This window comes from Tachysurus vachellii, chromosome 19, assembly GCF_030014155.1.
Source record: "Tachysurus vachellii isolate PV-2020 chromosome 19, HZAU_Pvac_v1, whole genome shotgun sequence".
NCBI lineage: Eukaryota > Metazoa > Chordata > Actinopteri > Siluriformes > Bagridae > Tachysurus > Tachysurus vachellii.
Genome location: NC_083478.1, coordinates 21,085,467 through 21,100,466, shown reverse-complemented (window position 1 = coordinate 21,100,466; position 15,000 = coordinate 21,085,467). Strand labels below are relative to the sequence as shown.

At 42.1% G+C, this 15,000-nt stretch overlaps 1 protein-coding gene across 2 annotated transcripts in view; it reads right to left on the bottom strand.

Moving 5' to 3' along the window:
* Window positions 1–15,000, bottom strand: part of LOC132862069 (collagen alpha-1(XXIV) chain) — a 74,581-nt gene that overhangs the window by 13,809 nt on the left and 45,772 nt on the right. For both annotated transcript variants that reach the window (XM_060893912.1, XM_060893911.1), the window contains exons 25-39: window positions 10,441–10,494; window positions 9,177–9,230; window positions 8,945–8,998; window positions 8,737–8,790; window positions 6,823–6,876; window positions 6,681–6,725; window positions 6,543–6,587; window positions 4,130–4,183; window positions 3,482–3,535; window positions 2,892–2,945; window positions 2,023–2,076; window positions 1,129–1,182; window positions 917–1,024; window positions 765–818; window positions 441–548 (exon numbers count right to left, since the gene is read on the bottom strand). In XM_060893912.1, the coding sequence (XP_060749895.1) occupies window positions 441–548; window positions 765–818; window positions 917–1,024; window positions 1,129–1,182; window positions 2,023–2,076; window positions 2,892–2,945; window positions 3,482–3,535; window positions 4,130–4,183; window positions 6,543–6,587; window positions 6,681–6,725; window positions 6,823–6,876; window positions 8,737–8,790; window positions 8,945–8,998; window positions 9,177–9,230; window positions 10,441–10,494 (900 nt within the window). The remainder of the gene's footprint in view (window positions 1–440; window positions 549–764; window positions 819–916; window positions 1,025–1,128; window positions 1,183–2,022; window positions 2,077–2,891; window positions 2,946–3,481; window positions 3,536–4,129; window positions 4,184–6,542; window positions 6,588–6,680; window positions 6,726–6,822; window positions 6,877–8,736; window positions 8,791–8,944; window positions 8,999–9,176; window positions 9,231–10,440; window positions 10,495–15,000) is intronic.

The following is a 15,000-nucleotide window of genomic DNA, read 5'->3' as shown; positions in this document are numbered from 1 at the left end:
ATCCAAATCGTTTTAACTTGATATTTCTTCTGCATGTATGAATGTTTGCAGAAATAGAGATGGAGATGATGTTTTTCAGCTAGTCCACAGCGCGTTCGCTAGCCAGCGTCCGAGCTAGACGTATTTGGAGGATAATTAAGCGTCACGTTCAGTCAGCAACTTAATGAACGTTAGTCGTGTTCAGATTGAGTTACGCGGCTGCTCTGTTTCACTTAAACACACACAGTCTGTAGTTCTGTCCGAGGTCATAATGCTAATGTGTAGAATTCAGATATAAATTCTCATCTCACGTCCTTAACTTAACTCTCAGTACAAAGTTAAATGAAAAACTGACATTATAATGTCTTTTACACACGATGGCCAAAGAAGACAGGAAGTGAAATGGAAGGTGAAATGGAGGAAGAGAAGAAAGTGATGTAATCAAGAGTTACAGTACTAACCAGTGGTCCTCTGGTGCCACGAGCTCCTTTCAGTCCTCGCTCTCCTTCCTGTCCAGTTTCTCCAGTAGAACCCGTCTCTCCCGGCTGCCCCAGCGGACCCTGGTCACCCTGAAACAAAGCAGTACAGCTCTTGTTCTTGTCCTGGTCCAAGATCAAGAGCTCACAAGTAGCTCTTCATCACCTTCATCTCCAAACTTGTGAACTTTCCTGAGTGGAGCACCACAAGGTGCAGCGCTCTCTTCTTATTTGTCTTTTACTCTATTAACCCAAATTCCACCAGAAACAGAAGTTTCAGGGATTCAGGAGCCGGATCCTATCCCTTACCTTCTTTCCATGACGTCCTCGTTTACCTGGTGGACCTTGTTTTCCTTCTGGTCCCTAAGAGAAAAAAAATCATGAAACTGAAAAACATCAAAAGGTGGAACTCTTTATATTCCATATTTTATTCCCTTATAACCTGAGTGACGGATTCTCACCGGGAATCCTTTTACGCCAGAGTCTCCAGGAGGTCCTGGAGGGCCGGGGTCACTGACCTCGCCCCTTTCCCCAGTCTCTCCCACTGCGCCACGGTCACCGGGTTCACCCTGGAGCACAAGCACAAGATCCACTAAAGCAACAAAAACACACTTCAACAGAAAACAACAATAAAAAAACACAAATGGAAAAACATTTTTGATTGTTTATTGACCTTTGGACCGTATGTTCCCTGAGGACCGTCTTCTCCTGCTGGACCTGGAGGCCCCTGACACACACACACCCACACGCACACACACACAAACACACACACACATCATCATCATCATCATCATCACCACCATCATTATCATCCTCATCACCACCATCATCATGACCACCATCATCATCCTAACTTTTATCATCACCACCACCATCATCATCATCATCATCACCATCATCATTATTATCATCATCATTCTCTTCATCATCAATATCATCACCACCACCACTATTATCATCATCTTCACCATCATCACATACTGTCATCATCATCATCATCATCATCATCATCATCATCATCATCACTATCATCATCATCATCATCATCTTCAGTATCACCGCAAACATCACCACCATCATCATCATTCTCTTCATCATCATCATCATGGAAGTGACCACACAAGTGAAAAAAAAACGACTTCCAACACCGCTGTAACTAAAGATAACTGTCTGTGTGTGTGTGTGTGTGTGTGTGTTGTTAGTAAAACAAGCAGGTGAATTTCTTTAGATTTTTTCTACTCAGTCAATTAGCTGATCCGAGGTACGAGCACTGAACAGTGAGGTGAAAGACTCTTCACTCTTCATCATTCAGGAAGCTTCTAAAAAATTCAATCTAAAAACCTCCACTCTAAGTTTTTCTTCAATAAAAAACAGCAGGAAGTCAGTGCCAAGAAAATAACACACCTCAAGCCAAACACGAGGACTGACTGAGTTACGGTGTAACCGTAGAAGACGGCGCGAGTGAAACGGAAAGTCTCCGAGAGGGAAACTAATGAAAACAGTGCAACAGTCAAACGCTAGTTCAGTTCTTTAGACGTGTAATTAAGGAGCAAGAATGTGGACTCACCCTTACACCTTCTTGGCCCTGCTCCCCTTCAGCACCCTCAGGTCCAGGTTCACCCTGCAGGAAGGAAAATCCCAGCATCCGTGAGTGCACAGAAACGTTCAGTAAAGTCCCAGATTTAAGCTCTTACATTCCTTTCTCATGCTATTATCATCACGTGTTACGCACGAATCATCATCTCCAAGCATAAACGACTCCAGCTTCACCTCTGACTCTTACAAAGCCCTGACACTGAAGACTTCTTCCATACCTTCCAAACCATATCGATCAAAAAAATGAACGATTACACACCTTTTTAAATCCCTATACATGCCGTATACGTGCACCGCGAAGGAGCTGTTACCATAGCAACGATAACGTATCAGCGCGAGCACGTTAATATAAACCTGTGCTACTGTCAGTGCTGATGTTCTAGAGAATTCATCAATACCTGACCACCAATCAGAGTCCAGAACTCAGTAGCTTTGTAAAACATTAACTGTTCTCCATTTCATATTTGTAAAGTAAAAATTTCTTTTTTATTTACTTGTTTATATTCCAAGTGCAACTTATGCCTCACTCTATAATTAATGTAGACAGTAAAAATGAACATCGTCTCAGATTTCGGTTTTCAATGCTAATCACTATAGCAGTCCTTGGCGTGTGCACACTTTACTATAAAACACATCAGACAGCTGCAGATGAAGGGTGCCATTACTTTTCAGCACATTTTACAAAAAAAAATGCATGGCTATAAAAACCTCGTCTGATGAGTTTTGCAAAATGTGAGCGGTAAAAAAAAATTACATTCAGCCGAGTCATCAGTCATTAGGCTAATAAAAAGCATGTGTTCTTTACACTGTTAGCACTAGCATGGCTTTAGGACTCCTCACCTTAGATCCAGGTTCTCCAGCAGGTCCTTGTTCACCTTCAGCTCCTGGAGATCCCTGTCAGAGAAACACACAGCATTCGTTTATATCCCTCTCAAGACAAAACGCTATTCGGTTTGCTAATATTTCTGTTCTATTACAGTCACCAGTAACCAATGCTGGATTAGCATTATGACGAACACGTTAATCCACAAACAATCAGGTTAAATCATAACTAGCACTATGATAATTAGATCAACTCACAAACGGGCTAAAATAAACAGCCTAACTCACAAACTAGCGCTGTAGCAAACAGGCTAAAACATGAACAAATGCTCAGTTGATCAGGATCAAATGAATGTTAGCATTACGGTAACTTTACAAGCAAACTAGCGCTATGGAAAAAGAAGCTAAACATGAACTAGCATTAAAGAAATCATTCACCTGGAAACTAGCATTAAAATAAACACATTAACAGCTTGTGTTAATTAGCATGTGTGTTTGTGTGTTTGTGAGAGAGAGAGGGAAAGAGAGCGAGAGAGAGAGAGAGAGAGAGAGAGAGAGAGAGAGAGAGAGAGAGAGAGAGAGATTGTGTGTTACACATTTTGTGTTACCTCAGGTCCAGGCTCTCCATCTGCTCCTGGTTCCCCCGGTGGTCCTTTAGGTCCCTAATGAACAAACACATTGTTAGATTAAAATCTTGGTTACACAACTCAGCAATTCAAAACTCATTCCATCACTCTTCATAACACACACACACACACACACACACACACACACAGAACACAATAAAATACATGCTATGCTCTAGACTTTTAGCAAAACAGACGTGACTGAGATAATATTATTGTTAAGAGAGCAGCTGTCATCGCCAAATTATGTAGCAAATGCATGTCTGATAAAGGACATGAATTTGAGGAAGGTGTGTGCGTGTGTGTGTGTGTGTGTGTGTGTGTGTGTATGTATGCTCATATGTGTGTGAAAGAAAAAGGAAGGAAAAACTGCACGGCTACTTCAAACAGCTGCAGTGTGTTTTTACAGCAGATGCAGCAACTAGCGGCATGTCCGACTGATTACATGTTTAGACTAGCTGATATACACACACACACATACACACACACACACGCATGCACACACACACACACACACACACGCACACACACACGCACAGCACATGAAATGCCAGAGGGGAAAGTCCATGCTTCTTCTCCAAACACACCCATCTTGGACTACAATTTCTGAAAGGAGGCTGAAATACTCACAGGTTCCCCAGAAGCTCCTCTTTCACCAGAACTTCCAGGTGGACCTGCAACACCCTAAAAAAACACCTGTGTTACATACATATCTATCTGACTCATGACCACAGTGACTTTTTTTAAGATAGATAAAATCTCATCATATGTTATGATAAATATACACAAATACGAGCAGACGTGTGCAGGGAGTTCGTTTTCCCAGGAATGTAAGCCATCGTGAAATGAGGGCTAAAAAAGTAAAAGGAGAAAGTGTGAGAAGAAAGACGTCTGAAAGTATGGTGGAAAAAATGTGAGAATGTTGAGCAGGTTGTCTGTAAGCAAAGAGAAGAGACACAGAGCAAGAAAAAAAAATCAATAGGAAGCAAAAGTTCTCTCAGTCTCTTCAAACTCCTCACAGACTCCTCAAAGATTCCTCTCAGACTCCTCTCAGACTATTCACTGATTCCTCTCAGATTCCTCTCAGATTCCTCTCAGACTATTCACTGATTCCTCTCAGATTCCTCTCAGATTCCTCTCAGACTCCTCTCAGACTCCTCTCAATCTCCTCACAGACTCCACACAGACTCCTCTAGGTCTCATTAGACTCCATACAGATTCCTCTCAGACTATTCACTGATTCCTCTCAGATTCCTCTCAGATTCCTCTCAGACTCCTCACAGACTCCACACAGACTCCTCTAGGTCTCATTAGACTCCATACAGATTCCTCTCAGATTCCTCTCAGACTATTCACTGATTGCTCTCAGATTCCTCTCAGACTCCTCTCAGACTCCTCTAGGTATCTTTAGACTCCATACAGATTCCTCTCAGATTCCTCTCAGACTATTCACTGTTTCCTCCCAGACTCCTCTCAATCTCCTCACAGACTCCACACAACCTCCTCTCAGACCTGTCACCATGGCTGCTTCATCTGTTTTCCTTTGGTCCCTGTTTACACAGCTCATTATCATCTACATGCTACACCGTACCTACAAGACTCCAACCCTCTCTCATTAGCATGATGGGAAAGCATCACCTCAAACCAGACCTGGAAAAGTGTTCCATATCTCCAGAGTCTTGGTTCCTGATCTAATCTTGTTCCTAATGATTAGTGTTAGGAAGCTCTTATCGCTTTCAGACATGGGAACTGGCTGGCCTTGAGGAACAGAAATGCATGAGCCAACATCATGGACAACATGTGGCTTGGTGGATAATGAACATTTCTGCCAAATGTTAAGCCATTGTGGAGTTTGAGGACTCTGTGTAGGAACTTTGTGTAGGAAGTGTTTCTTGATTCAGTGAGAAAATCCGTAACATCACTAATTCAAACGTTGTTTCTTCCTGATTGTGGTACACATGCTCATGTGTTCACGTTTATTTATTTCAGAATCTAACATTAAATGATTTCAGAACAATACAGATCGTGTAGCAGTGATATTCGACCACAAAAGCAATCTTCTAGAAGGAACGCTGGCTGTGTTTATTACATTTAATAAACCGAAGATGGCTCCCTTCTCCCTATAAACTCTACCTATATGCATTATATATATATATCTATATATACACACACACACATATATCATTGCATTATTTCCTGTCCTTTGTGCTTCATTATATGTTTCACAGAGAACCTGATTTTTTTTTTTTTGGTTTGATTATAAGCACAGTGTGAACACCAGCTAAAGCTGATTTGTGTGTGGCACTAGAGGGCGCTGTGGTTCTAAAAGAATTTGGAAAGTGTGTGTGTGTGTGTGAGAGTTAGAGTGAGTGTGTGCGAGAGAGGGCGAGAAAGAGAGAGTGAGAGAGAGAGAGAGAGAGAGAGAGAGAGAGAGAGAGAGAGAGAGAGAATGGGATAGGAGTATAGAGTCCTGAGGCTGTAAAGAGTACTTCCTGTTACAGTCGGCACTTAATACGGCACCGTGGGTTATAAGACTGGAATACAGAGATAATAGAGTAATAATGACAGAGTTAGGGTCAGCTTTATGAAATGAACATTCAGCAAACTGTCCAAAACTGCTAATGTAACATCCTTCTGATTGTCCAGTGTGTTGTCCAAGAATGACTTTATTTCTTATCCAGTCTCTAGAACCTGAACAACGTTCTCAAAAACCGCATCCCACAAGGCCGTGTTCACCGCTGATCGTGTAACCTGCTGAATCCTGTCTATTCAGATGGGATTAGTTTCACTGCCTGAATGTGATTTCTAAGAGGTTTTACACATTTTTACACAGACACGGATTACAGTTTGACCTCCGTTCTGCTGCACACACTTACACTTACCTCCTGCAAATCAACCTCATCCTCATTCTTTAACAATCATTATGACAAAGTCACATAACTACTGATAACCTGCTGGTACACAGAATGCTGTTGTACCAGTCTGTATAATATGGTACTGATACAGTAGATAGATGAAATGTGACTCTACACTGCGGACATACCGGTGGCCCTGGAGAGCCTCGTTTCCCTGGACTTCCTGCTTTGCCCTGCAAAGACACACATGGATCACAATCACACTGTAAAGCAAAATACAATATTAAATTTTATATTAGATATTAGATAAGTCTTTTTACACTTACAACAAATCCCGTAGCTCCTTTCTGGCCTGGCTCGCCCTTTTCCCCCTGTAAACAACAAATGATATATTGAGGTAAGACAAAAAATTAAAGTGTGTAAGAATGTGTGAGTGTGTTTGGTTTGATGAGTAGTATTAGTATGTACCTTAATGCCCTCTGGTCCTGGTTCTCCAGGGGGTCCGTCAGCTCCTCTCGGTCCCTAACAGGAACAGAAAGGGAAAAAAAACAATTTAAGTTATGACAGGTTAGCTGTGACCAGCTAAAACTAGCCGTGACCAGCTAAAACTAGCCGTGACCTGCTAAAACTAGCCGTGACCAGCTAAAACTAGCCGTGACCAGTTAAAACTAGCCGTGACCAGTTAAAACTAGCTGTGACCAGCTAAAACTAGCCGTGACCAGCTAAAACTAGCCGTGACCAGCTAAAACTAGCCGTGACCAGTTAAAACTAGCCGTGACCAGTTAAAACTAGCCGTGACCAGCTAAAACTAGCCGTGACCAGCTAAAACTAGCCGTGAGCAGCTAAAACTAGCCGTGACCAGCTAAAACTAGCCGTGAGCAGCTAAAACTAGCCGTGAGCAGCTAAAACTAGCCGTGAGCAGCTAAAAATAGCCGTGAGCGTTCTTACTGGATTATTATTTCCTGTTTTTATGTGAACTATGATAGAATTCTATTTGATCTATCTAAAGATCTACTGAGCATCTGAGAGTCTTCAGATCCGTTAACTGCCTGCATTAAGCTTCTATTTATTTTGCTTAGAATGCTTTATAATTTTTTTTATCAATGATATCAACATTTTTGGTATGTTTGGCTTCACAGTTTGATTCATTTGGGCAGGTAAGAACATATTAGACAAACAAAACCAACCACACCAAGACCCAAACGAGATACAGCCTCATCACGCTACCGACAGAACTCACAGAATCAGTACATGGGAATCAACACCAAAATCCAGGTACAACATGATATTAACTCTTCCTGCTCATACACCAGTTTAACACAAATAACCCTGTTCACACTGCCATCAGACCTCTACACGCTAAGATCTCACAATTACACAAACTAAGCATTAAAAAAACAATAGTTCTATCTATAACCACAATGGGTTCCTCAGTTTGTCTCAGTGGAGAAACCCTTGTAATTTCTAAGCAGATTCCAATCATCAAGTTCCATGGAAATTGTATTATATTACAATTTCCCACCATCGATGACAATTAGATGTATCATAGTAACAAATCGATGAAAACTCTCAAGGAGCTGTCATTATTAATTATGACCACAAAAAACTGCTGGAAAAAACAGATCCATAGATCCTTGAACTTTGAATCCTTTAGTCTCTAGAGAAAGAAATGGAAATAAACAGGAAAGATGTCATACTGCAATGTTTGTGCGTATGTGGTAAATACTACCATGTGTACGTTGTATGTATAATAGTATACAGGCAAATACACACACACACACATCGGTAGAATGGCTTTCTCGGCTGGTACACACATGTTGTGTCGTTCTTTACTCGCTCACGTGGCTGACCAGACTGGTATCCTGTTTAGACGCAAAACTACTTTCCACCAAATCAACACTAAAACAGATTTGATATTTGGCTCCACCCAGGAAACTCTACTGGATGTCATTCTGATCTCCACCATGTGGGGTCGCTGTAGACTGCATCCAAAGTACACAGGTCCAGAGAACCCCAAAATATGATCCTGACTTCATTGGGCTTTAGAGTGTAAAGTGTGGATGGGTTCAAATTGAACTCGTTATGGAGATTTATTTATACTGTCCATCAGAACCAGATGGAGGACACCAAGATGCAAGAACCTCAATAACAAATTATGCAACATGAAAGACAGTACAGCAGACTCCACATGGGTTCTGATCTGTCACAGTCATGATGATTTGCAGATTCCCCAATTATCAGAAAAAAGAGTTCCACCACTGCTCCTAGAACCAGCTTGAATTTACACCTAGAACCAGTTACTTACACCTAGTTAAATAGTTTGTTAAGCCATAAGTTAACAAAGGATGGACAAAACATGAGAGACGTCCATTAGTGGCTTACCCTCCTTCCTTTTGTCCCAGGAACACCTGGAGAACCCCTCAAACCCGCCAAACCCTAAGAAGAAGGATTCAGAAAAAAGAGAGTGATGATTTTACCTCAAATCACACCGTCGTCTTTCTTTTCCATCAAGTTTTCTTGAAATGTCCTCAGACCTAATGGATTAATTCCTTCACAATTATGTATTTGCAAATATGGTAGCAGAACTTACTGGTGGGCCTTGTGGGCCGACATCTCCAGGACCTCCTGGTAAGCCTGGATAGCCCTTAAGCACACACAAACTATATATGTCAGCAACTTTTTAGAATAGTTCTAAGAAAGCAAAGCTGATTCGAGAATAAATTATGTGCTGCAATATCGAAAACACCATCACTAAGGGGAAAAAACCCATAATAGGTCTAAACACCAGATTGGTTTGTTAAAGCAATAGTTAGGGTTCTTACCATTAAACCCTTCTCTCCTGGGGGACCCAAAGGTCCTGCTGGACCACGATCTCCCTGTGAAAGCAAAAAAGTGAAATAAGAACCAATACGCATGTTTAGTTCATTCTGATATGAAGTATGGTGTTATTAATTTCTCCAAAGTGGTTAAGCCTAGGGGGGGGGCACGGTGGTTTAGTGGTTAGCACGTTCGCCTCACACCTCCAGGGTTGGCTTTTGATTCCCGCCTCCACCTTGTGTGTGTGGAGTTTGCATGTTCTCCCCGTGCCTCGGGGGTTTCCTCCGGGTACTCCGGTTTCCTCCCCCGGTCCAAAGACATGCATGGTAGGTTGATTGGCATCTCTGGAAAATTGTCCGTAGTGTGTGAGTGCGTGAGTGAATGAGAGTGTGTGTGTGGGCCCTGCGATGGGTTGGCACTCCGTCCAGGGTGTATCCTGCCTTGATGCCCGATGACGCCTGAGATAGGCACAGGCTCCCCGTGACCCGAGGTAGTTCGGATAAGCGGTAGAAGATGAATGAGTGAGTGAGTGAGTGAGTGGTTAAGCCTAAGGCAGAAAGTTGATAAATGGCATCACACACCATATAGTTGTGGCTCTGATTGAACTAAAACCACCACTATTTAATCCTGCAACTACTGCTTATGTGACAAGTTTTAGTTTATTGCTTGATTACTCCCTTTGGGCTTCAGTTTTTTCTCTTAACTGGTCTGTGAAGTAGGATGACTCTCAGAACTTGATGCCAGAGGTTCTGATGATTTGTCATGTTTGCTTATCTGTCTGTAAAAATACCTTTTCTAAATCTTAATTAATCCAAGCTATAAATATGTGGCTTCTGATCAAAGGTTTGAAAGAAATTCATTCACTCGTCAGGGTCATGGTAGATCCAGAGCCTATACCAAAGGACACTACCAGGCACAAGACAGGGACACGGGGTGACATAACAGTCATACAAGTTTCCAGTTCTCAGTGAATTTGCCACCATGATTTTGGACAGTAGGAGGAAAACAAAGAACAAGGAAGGAAGCATGGGGAGATGATGTAAAGTGGACCTCAGAAATGACCTGAGACGGTGAGGATGCAATTGCAGGTCATGTTTTGGGGTTATTACCCCGAGCGAACAGCCTGTTTCAGTCGGGACTGTCCTCTGTCACATTGGTACAGTTTCTTATGTTGACTGAAGTTCCTTCAGGAACACACGCAATCTAAATTCCATAAGATTTGCACTAATAAGATCAATCATGAAAAACAAGAAAGAGAAGTCACTTTACTTTTTCCCCAGGTGGTCCAGCCAGTCCTGGAATTCCTGGAAGTCCTTCTTCTCCCTGATAAAACCCCAGATGAAGAACACAAAAAGAGAAACAGAATACATCACTGAGTAAAACAAGCAAGACAAAACAAAACGATAAAGTCCACTCTAAACTCTCACTACAAGTGTGAACAAGCACCTTGATATATGAGGTAAATGAGGACGCTGTTGCCTTGGTGGTGATGTAACCTGTGAAACTGTTTGTGGGCTGCCCCTGTAACTGGCTGGGGTATTTGGTGTGCTTAGTTTGTGATTGTCCAATCCCAGGACGAGTCACCAAATGATGAGCACCATCACCTCTCAAATTTTGTGATAATCTGGATGATTTTCTTATGATTGCATTGAACCAGTAGATGAACTGCAGCGCTTCAAGCTGTGCTAGTTTGGTCCCTGGCAAAAAAGCAACCGGATTCAGCAAGCACACTCGGAAGGTTGCAGCACATTTAGAGTTGGTCAGTGATGTAGGATTGTGTTTTGTAAAGTTTGTCGCGACAAACTTTGATGTTGCTTTGACAAGGCAAGTGTTCGCAAAGGTTGGTGCTTTTGGGAGGCGAGTGGACATAAGGGTCAGTGTTACTTTTGGAGGCCAGTGGACAGAAAGATAGGGTGCAAAAACATTTGGAGGCAAGTGGAGACGAACATGTGACGTCATCCAAATACTCCTGAGGAAGTTCCCCTCATTATGCTGAGTGTTTTGATATATCACATGCCCATGTTGTGCAAAATTTTTTATTTTCACGTGACGTCACGTGACGTCATCAGAATACACGTGAGGAAGTTCCCCTCATTGTTATGAGTGTTTTGATATGTCACATGTCCATGTTGTAAAAAGTTTTTTGATTTAGCATATTTTGGGGGCGGGGCTGCGACACAACCGGAAGGCCAGTCGGTACACCAATTTAACACTTTGTTCAGAGTATCACCCTAAAGGAGCCGAGTTTGGTGTAGATAGTTCGAAAGCTTGCCGAGTTATAAACCTCCAAAGTTTATAATGGGAGTCTATGGGAAAAAAGGCCACTTTGAGACCCGGTACCGGAAGTACTGGTACTCGGATCGCTTAGAAAAGTCATAGCAACAAACTTCAGACCAGCGTCTACAACATGTGTGAATTTGGTGCATGTGGCTCGAAAGCTCTAGGTCGCATTAAATTTTATATATTTTTGTCTAAGCTGAAAACAGAATGTTGGCTTCTACAAAGCGACATAATTAGCATAATTAGCATAATTAGCATAATTAGCAGGATTAAGTGTGCTTTCATTAAGACACGACTTACACCAGCTTAAAGACACCAGACACACTTGATGGTCTAATTCTGTGTATTGTGTAAATGTTGTTTTATTCCATACCGCTCCTTTAATAAAACACCTCACAGTGGCTTCCAAGCTTTTTCCCCCTCTTTCTCTCGTCCGCTGTCCGGTTTAAACGCTCGGCTCGTCAAAACAAATCCAGCTAACAAATCTTCATGAGCGAAGGTCAAATCAGGCTCCAGGATGTTTTTCAGTAATTTGCGAAACATGCAGTTGTTCCCTGGAACCTGGACCTGGATGAACGCTGCAATTCATTAAGTTGTAAAACATTTCCTCTAGCTTCTCCACAGCTGAGGCTGGAGTACGTTTGTTTCCACGGTAATTTCAGTTTCATCCGCTTTGTTAGACTCCTGAATTAAACCTGAATCCTGCCTCTGATTTGTAAACCACAAACTGCGCCGCAGGAGCATTCTACCATCTGTAGATCTCACTGTAGGAGGAAGGCACAATGTACATGGAAATTCTTTCACAGTCGTGTACGAACGCCGTCTTCACCGGTACTCGCTCTTATTCTGCTGAATCATTCTGCTGTTTTTTCTCTGATGATCACCAGATTAGTTCTAATAAAGTGTTGGAAAAAGACATAAAGAGATTCATCACCCATTCCTTTGATACGACCCTTTTGTGATTGTCACCGTCTTGATTTCACGGCGGGGTCACGGTGGCTTAGTGGTTAGTACGTTCGCCTCACACCTCCAGGGTTGGGGGTTCGATTCCTGCCTCCACCTTGTGTGTGTGGAGTTTGCATGTTCTCCCCGTGCCTCGGGGGTTTCCTCCGGGTACTCCGGTTTCCTCCCCCGGTCCAAAGACATGCATGGTAGTTGGTTTGGCATCTCTGGAAAACTGTCCGTAGTGTGTGATTGTGTGAGTGAATGAGAATGTGTGTGTGTGTGTGCCCTGTGATGGGTTGGCACTCCGTCCAGGGTGTATCCTGCCTTGATGCCCGATGACGCCTGAGATAGGCACAGGCTCCCCGTGACCCGAGGTAGTTCGGATAAGCGGTAGAAGATGAATGAATGAATGATTTCACGGCTGGATTTTGATACGGTTTTAGACGGTGTTAATGTTAAGTGGTGTGACTTTGACTGCACCATGTGCACTTTATCGGTGGAAAAACACACCCACACACTAAATCTCACCCTTTGTGTGCAACAAGTTTGATGGATTTGTATTTGACACCCGCTCACCCTGTACAAGAGCTTAATTCCATGGCGATGACACTGCATGTCCGGACGACTCAAAACAACACTGAATCAGTGAAAGACATGAAAGGGGGCAGAACACAGCAGTCAGCTGCACTCCCCCCTCCCCCCTCCCCCCGAGTAGGTCTCTGTAGAGACACATAGACTTACTAACTGCACATTAACTTCACAGTGACCTAATTTACATACTTTCCAATAGACGAGCTTGTTGTCGCTGTATCTAATGCCCTCTGGGTCTCCTGAGGATCTGAAACTCAACGATTTATTATATAATTACACCATGACACGTCACAAACATATATATTTGTCCTGACAAGAAAAAAAGGCTCAGTTATAGCTTGGAAAATACATCAGTGCATTTCCTCAGGCAAGGATCATCAATCTCTTTTGTAGTGGAAAGAAGCTAAACCTTTAACCTTTGGCTAATATCACGAACAATTCTGAATGAAGAAATATTTCAACCTTTCCACGATGTACAAGGTCGATCTCGTGACTGAACCTGGGAGATCGATGAAGTTCGTGCACTAGTTACCTCAGAGTTTTACTTTCTACACTTTTGGCTGATTCGTAGACCGCAGCTTGTCCTCATTACCAAACAATTCAGCCTGTTTAACAACAAATAAACAACGCTAAGAATCCGCTAACTCACGGGGTCTCTTTTAGTCATTTCACACATGTGATTCATTTGCACCATGTGCTTTTAGTACAAAATAAAACTCTCGCCGTCTTTCGCTCTGAAGTTGATTGTTTTCCTTTAATGGCCCAAAGTAATCAAACATCTAAAATATTCTGCTATAACTGCACATCGTATCCATGCAAAAAAAAAAACTCAATTGTGTTCCGATTTTGGCTAAAAAAGGTTTCACAGATGTTTCTAAAGAAGGGAAGTGATAGAAGACGGTTCTAAAGATGTACTAGCTTCACGTGTCTTCGTATGCTAGCTGTAACTTTTCCTGCATGCTATCTGTTATGTGATGTTTAGAGCGACAAATGACCTGAGATTTACTGTTAAACATCATTAATTAATTAATGAATCAGTCTCCAGAGACCACAGTGTGAAGTGTCTGCTCTAATTATACTGTTTGTGTGTGCGTGTGTTGGATCTGGCAACCCTGATGCTGGTGTTCTGGAGCCGTTTCACCTCAACATGAGCAACAGGACGGTTCTCAAGACCGGCCTCACATGGCTGATATCTGATCTTCACAGCGTTCCAGTTTCCCCAGACGTCTCTTTTATTCGATAAACCTTCACGCACAAAAGACCGACTGGAATAAAACCCAGCAGACGGAGGCTTTTAACTTCAAACCGTTCAGTGAAGATTAGTGTTGCGTGACTTGAGTCTAAAACCTGAACAGTGAGAAAATTCAGCAGATCAGAGACAAAGTTTGTATTTTGTCAAGAAGATCTGAAGATTTCAGCTTTATTTATTATTAAACCACACAGAAATGATGTAGACTTTGATTATTGTACCAGACACAGAATGCTGACAGATAATAAGTTCACACAAACACTATTGAGTGTTTTGGACTCAGACGTGTTCCGTCCATGACCTATGACCTTACAACCATTTACACCATTTTTGCTTCTTTCGAATATAAAACTCGAACCTTTCTTAAACACAGCAACACAAAAACAACACTGCAGTAAATGCCACCATATTGGAGCTGTAGATCTCACATGACACTTTTTTTTTTTCTTTCCTCCTGTTTTATTGTGTCCCTGTTGACGATTGAACGTCTTCATCGTGTCTCACTCCACAGTGGTGTTAACATGAAGCTCATATGAAAGTAAACACTCAGGACTTTCACTCAGGAGTTTCATCACTATTTCTGTCGTTCACTAGGATACACGTTTATATCTTCAGAGTACACGATGCTATCAAACCCATTTCGTGCACTTTAACCGCTAAACTTCTGTGAAAGGTTATCAACAGAGGGACAAATATCAATAGAGGGACAAATAATATATTATTATATTAATTCTTTATACTTCTCCTTATGTTTATCTTTTGTT